The sequence below is a fragment of the Trematomus bernacchii genome, unplaced genomic scaffold (assembly GCF_902827165.1).
Source record: "Trematomus bernacchii unplaced genomic scaffold, fTreBer1.1, whole genome shotgun sequence".
In the NCBI taxonomy this organism is placed as follows: Eukaryota; Metazoa; Chordata; class Actinopteri; order Perciformes; family Nototheniidae; genus Trematomus; species Trematomus bernacchii.
In genome coordinates this window covers 347,303-354,221 of record NW_022987633.1, presented here as the reverse complement: position 1 = coordinate 354,221, position 6,919 = coordinate 347,303, and the positions used below count along the sequence as shown (strand labels likewise).

At 39.6% G+C, this 6,919-nt stretch overlaps 1 protein-coding gene across 3 annotated transcripts in view; it reads left to right on the top strand.

Annotated features, from left to right (window-relative positions):
- Nucleotides 1–6,535: 6,535 nt before the first annotated feature.
- The window catches only part of sh3glb2b (SH3-domain GRB2-like endophilin B2b), a 40,934-nt gene continuing 40,550 nt past the window's right edge, over nt 6,536–6,919 (top strand). For all 3 annotated transcript variants that reach the window (XM_034133062.1, XM_034133064.1, XM_034133061.1), the window contains exon 1: nt 6,536–6,674. In XM_034133062.1, coding sequence (XP_033988953.1) covers nt 6,674 — 1 coding nt within the window. In that variant the 5' untranslated portion in view covers nt 6,536–6,673. The remainder of the gene's footprint in view (nt 6,675–6,919) is intronic.

Genomic DNA, 6,919 nt, shown 5'->3' with positions numbered 1-6,919 from the left:
TCAGCTCATGAAAGCTCTGCAGTATCAGAAGGAAGTAGCCTAATGATAAATCTGCAGCCTCTGAAAAGTGCCGCGTCAGAGAACCAGTGCCTTTTGCGCACGGCCGCTCACTTCGCTAGATCCGCTAAAGGACAGCACGCTGCGGTCTTACCACACAGACACACATCAGGTGTTCGCTCATTATTCCATATTCTGCCGTTGTATGCTCTTTGTTTCTAAACGTATCAATGTATTGTGAACCAAAACTAAATAACATGCAGTATAACACACGTCGAGCTTAGAGGGCTATACGCATGAGAAATATGCGGATTCAACCCGTTTTCGTCCTCGTGGAGCCGGGGCCTCATTGCGGCGTGCCGCTTAATCATTTAAATAATATTTAAGCTTCTCATAAGTGAAAATGTTGAAAAGAGAAGGGTTTAGAAAAAGTGTCTTTACTATAGGAAATATGCAGTACACAGTTGCCTACAATGATATGCAGGCATTTATTTTTATTACATTTTCATATATGCCAACCTTTCCAAATCCAAAAGAGGTAGGTTTGCACGCGGCAAATGTGCACGCCCAAATTAGGTAATCAGAACCCCAGTAATTACATGTATAAACCATGTATTTAACATATATTGCATCATTTTATGCATTTTTCAGAAAAAGTGGTAGTTTGGTAAACACTAAACAGTGACATCAACGACATGTTTGGTCTGTAAAATGCCTGAAAAGTAAAAGAATGGGAGATAAATATCCCAAAGTCTCCACATTTTATTATATTTTTAATGTGTTTCTGGTCCTCTTTCAGTTGCATTGTTGGAGAAGCCTGTGACATAAGATTTTCAACGACATAATTACTCTGTAGCTATGTTAGTTTGACAATAAAGAACCTTGAACCTTGACAGTGTAGATCAGGGGTGCCCAACCTTTTTTGAACCGAGAGCTACTTTTAAAGTGGCCAGTCTGCCGAGATCTACCAGTCCAAATAGAGAGGTGTAGCCATTAGTGACAGCCTACTACCAGGTAAATACACACTTCTACTTGTATAAAACTGACCTTTGTACGATTAATACTTCATAAAATACTGCAGATCCTTTATCTTACCTCTTTCTAATCAACACACACACAAGTATTTAACTGAAGTTACACAACAGTGTTGTTGATACAGAGTTGGGAGTTTATTCACACGTCACATACTACAGTGGGTAATGTTTTCAAGAAACATTGAACAGTGCTGCCACATATGACACAGGAAAAAAAGAAAAGACTCTGAACCCTTTCTTTGCCATTATATAAAAATAGTGTTGCTACAAAAGTATAAATTAGTTTTACTAATAAGACAACTCAGATCTGAAGCTACACAGGAATCTGCTGCCAAAGTGCAATAAAAAAGACAAAATTAATAGAATCAAACCCTTTTCTTTTTTTTGCATTTTAGTAGAGTATAAAAAGAAATGCCTTTAAAATAGGATGCAAGCAACACTAGTTTCTTAACCTGAATTGATAATAGACTATAATCAATTTAAACAGAACAGATCTTAAAGTTTGCATTCTTATACCATTTTGTACAATAATTATAATGAATAAGTTCAAACAAACTAAAACTTACAGCTGATTAATAACGGTATCTAACTTGAGTTTTTATTATATCAAAAACCTGTTGAAATGCTACTGTTATTTTTACTGTCCCCAAAAAGCGTGTCGGCAGCCTCCAGGAATGCTTCTTTCACAACGTCGCCGTCTTTGAAAGACTTCATGTGTTTCGCAAGAACGTGACTGACACGATAAGATGCTATGGTAGCAGCCTTGCTCTTGTTGTTGGGCCTGGTGAAAATGGACTGCTGTGCATTTAGCTGTCCTTTCAGGTCCCTCACCTTTTGGGAGCGTAGGGCAGAATTAGGAGGGAATTCCGTCTCGTAGCGTTTGTGCACTGTTTTGAAATGCCGCTCCTAAATTACCCTTCTTCGATAAAGCCACGCTCGCATTGCAGATGAGACAGATAGACTTTGAATTGGAATAGATACAAAAAGAATCATCCTCCCACTCAGTGAAAATTATATATTTTGGGCTCTTTTGCTTCTGCCATAATTGTGGTCTTGTGTGTGCGGACTGCACAGCAAACTAGTGCCCACTGCCTACCAGCCACGCCCCGATACATGGGGTCACGCCAATCACAAAGCTTTGATGCGTTCAAGTGCATTAGTCTGGCACAGGAAGATTATGTTATAGGACATTAACGATAAAACAGAATAATGTTGTTCTATTTTTAGACACATCTCGCGATCGACTGAAACACAGAGGACTGTTTGTATGATGGGATCACAGACACGCTGCAAACGGTGTCCGCCAAAAGTCGAGTCCAGTGTCTATGTAGTGTCATTTTTATTTGTTATAGTTTGGGAAGATTGAAAATCGGTAGGGAGAGTCAGCTAAATCGGTAGGCGGTAGAAACATGTCAAAAGCGGTAGACTACCGCCCAAATCGGTAGGGTTGGCAGGTATGCATTTTTGTTAACGAGAAACATCTATTAGAACAGGCCCAGCCGAAATTACATTGGCCCACCCACAATTGAAATCCTGGCGCCGCGGCTGATCCATAGTCATACTGAGGGAGCAACAACAACAGATGATAGCTCTGTACAGCCGAACAGTTCTGCTTTCTGATGATATTTACTGTCTTTATCCATGTCTATTCCTCCATGCCTGTAGCAAGACCCAGAGTAGAATCAGAACATCGTTATTGTCATCGTACATGGGTATATCTCTAACTGCAGTAATAGCAATAGACTCAAATCAATGAAAGCAGAGGAAACAGCAATGACAATGCACTGCAATAATTACATTACATGTAAATGTACATATTTACCAATATTACAGGCTATAAACTTTTAATATACAAAACTACAAAAGTTTAAATATAACCATGTTTATAAATAGATGCAAAAAATAACCATAAATGCTACAAATAAAAAATTGAAATATATATATCCATAAATGTTCATAAATATTGGTTACAGTCTTTGAGGGGTGGAGGTGTGTTTGTGTGTGTTCACAAACACATGATCAAACATCACCAAAATACATTTGACCATTTCCTATATCTTGCCCTTTGCCCTTTGTGTTTTCCCTGGTAAAAAGAACATATACCATACTGGTGCGCTTATCCCACCACCACCTGTCTCCAATATATACAACCCACAACACATGCACCCAGTGCCCAAAGTTGCCTTCAAAATAAAAGAATAAAAACGTCTAATTTAAATAATAACAATGAATAATAATACATTTACTATAAACAAAACAGCAAGAAAACAAATGTTTAAATATTGAATAATATAAAGCAATATATAACTCCAACATAGACAAACAAAGTTCTGATGTAAAGTATTTCAATAATTTGACTCTTTTGTGACTCAAAGAGTTAGTCCACTAGTTTAATTTTAAGAGATTCATTTTGTTAAAAGTGACTAAAGCTATTAAATAAATGTAGTGGAGTAAAATTACAATATTTCCCTTTTAAATGTAGTGGAGTAGAAGTATAAAGTAGCAATACATGGAAATACTAGAGTAAAGTACAACTACAGTACCTCCAAATTGTACTTGTTACTTCCCACCTCTTGTTTGTTTGTTTGTAGCCTTTATTTATCCAGGTGAAATCCCATTGAGATCAACGATCTATTTTTCAAGGGAGACCTGCGGCACGTTGGTTACACATGTAACAGAAATACAACAGAAAACAAAAGGACACATACAACATAATGACAGGGGTACAATTTACAAATCTATTCACAAAGACAGGTACCAGGAGTATCAAATATCATTTCATCCAGCTGAGCTTTAAAATGACGCAGGGGAACCAAAATGCTCATTTTCAAAATGTTTTGCAGAGTGTTCCAAGCTAGAGGAGCTGCGCACATAAAAGCTTTAGTGCCTAAAACAGTCCTAGCACTTGGTACATGTAATAAAAACACATCCTGGGATCTTAGGCAATAGCTACTTGCGACTCTCTGTGATATCAGTGAGCAGATATACGATGGTAGTTAGCATCATGGCTTTATGACTGAGCCTCTGAACAGTAATGGCGCATTTCCACCATGGCGCGGAGCGCGGTTTAAGCGTGCCGTGTCGTGCCGGGCCCGTTTTTGGTTGCGTTTCCACTATGCCTAGTGCTATGCCTATGCCACTTTTTCACCTTTTTTCTGGCCCGACAAAATCGTGGTTCTATCCGGGCCAACAACCAGGCTGAGTCGGGCTGAGTATGCTAAACTAGAGAGAGAATCGCTGGCAAGGGGGCTACAACTACAACAAGATGAACATATTTGACCGTGATTTAATTGTAATACACGTTTCAAAATGATGCCGAAGTAACAACATACTGATACCGGTTAGTAAAAACCATGAATTAATGCTTTGACAAGTCTGCAGACAGACGGCAGGCGAAAAACCTTTTAAAATGCGCGTTGTCTAAATGGAGATTGGCTAAGCTAACGCAGTATATACTCCGACCGTCCACACTCACAACAACGGCCTATACAGACATAAATAAACCAGCGACTGTATTCACCATGACACAGGCAGTCTGTGGTTTGTACTTGTTTAACTTTTGTCTAGTTTCTGAACAGATATGAGGAGCTGTGAGCTCTGAGTGCTAACAGCTAACGGCTGATGTTGGTTTTCTGGGGTTCTCATTGAAGATGACGTCACGGCTCCGCCTACACTGCGTTACTATAGATACTACCCCAGTTCCCAAACTGTAATGGAAGCGCAGCATAAAGTGAGCCAGTCCTAACAAGGCATAACGAGGCCTCGCCATACCGAGCGAGGCTGTGTAGTGGAAATGCGCCATAAGTGGAGGCAGACCTGCCATGGCATACAGGGTACAGTGATGAGTAAGTGCTTTACAGTTTGTAACAAATCTCAGTGCACTGTGATAGGCGGCATCTAACTTGATCAGGTAATGGGCAGGTGCATTCATATAGATCAAATCACCATAGTCCAGCACAGGTCAAAAGGTCACAGAGCCTTTTCCTGGCTTCAAATGAGAAACAGGACTTGTTTCTGAAAAAGAAACCTAGCTTCACCCTCAGCTTTCTAAGCAGATTAATGACCTGAGGTTTAAAAGAGAGACAATCATCAAGCCAGATACCAAGGTATTTATAACAGGTAACCACTTCAAGTACTTTTCCTTGCGTAGTAACAATATCCAAAGTGGTCTCCGGTGTCTTTTTGGCTTTTGAAAATAGCATTACCTTAGTTTTATCCACATTTAAAAGAAGCTTAAGCTCAGAGAGCTGAGTCTGGATAATATTAAAAACAGCCTGTAATTTAACAACAGCCTCCTTAATGGAGGGACCTGCACAGTACATCACGGTATCATCCGCATAAACATGTAAAGTTGCTTCATCCACATTTTCACCTAAACTGTTGATATAGATGGAGAATAAAAGTGGACCTAAAACAGAACCTTGAGGAACACCATTTGTAATGTTTAACCACTCAGAAGACAGCCCATCAAAGTGAACACATTGGGACCTTTCAGAGAGGTAGTTCACAAACCACCCCACTGCATGGCTGGATATGCCAATACTGAGTAGCCTCTGCTTTAAGATGCGATGATCGACGGTGTCAAACGCTTTGGAAAGGTCAATAAATAGAGCTGCACAACTCTGCTTTTTATCTAAGATATTAGCAATATCATTCACCACTTTCATTGTGGCAGTGATGGTGCTATGTTGCTTTCTGAAGCCTGACTGATGTTTAGACAGGATGTCATTGTTAGATGCTGTGGTAAGGCACGGAGGTAGCTCATTACGGATTTCACCGGTGGATATCAATTTTATGGCTTTCCAAAATGTTCTAGGATTATTCAGGTTCTTTGTGGTAACTGACAGATAATACTTAGACTTAGCACTTTTGATTTGTGATGTGAAGCTATTCCTTAGCTGCCTAAAGTGTAGCCATTCTACCTCTGAGCCTGATTTCCTAGCCTTTGCCCAGGCCTTGTTTCTCTCATGTAGGAGACTGGACAGTTCAGCAGAAAACCAAGGATTGTCTCGTCCCTTTACTCTAAATGTACGCAGGGGTGCATGTCTATCAATAATTTCCATAAAACCAAGATAAAAATAAGACCTGCAGTTTCAACATCAGCACACAGATCGATTCTTTCCCAATCAAAACCAAACAGATCATGTACAAAACCCTGCTCCACAAAATATTTTGTGTCTCTCTCTTAATGATAATGCAAGGTTTACCCTTTTGGACCTAAACTAACAGACAACAGACAAATCTCTGAAAAAAGTACTTCCTGCTCCATCATATTTATAAACATTTAAAAACCACTTGTACAAACATGAGCCATCAAGAAAGTTGATTAATAAATACATAAATACAAATTGCTTCCATAGCATCTGTGCGACGCTGCTACGACCTATTAACTTGTGCAATGGCTGCTGGAACAAAGCTGTTTTTAAACGCTTAGTTCTACACTTAGGGTCAACCCCTCCAGCCCGCAGGAAGAAGCTTAAACCTGTGTGTGTGTCTCTCAGTTCACAGAGGAGAAGCTGGGCCAGGCTGAGAAGACGGAGCTGGACCCTCACCTGGAGAACCTGATCAGCCGGGCCGACAGCACCAAGAACTGGACCGAGAAGATCCTGAGACAGACCGAGGCGCTGCTGCAGCCCAACCCGAGTAAGAGTGGAAATACAGCCGTGAAACTCAGGCTACACCTGGTGTGGTGTATGTAATGTACAAAACAATAACAAAATGATTATTTGTTTGATTTGATAATTTTCCATCCTCATGGAATTCATATTTGTGATCAAATCACAACATATACATCTCCTTCTCAGATCTGCTTTTAATATGTTATTAATATTGTGTTTTTTTAACCGTGCTTTTATTTTACTTTTATATATTTTAACATCATTATTATC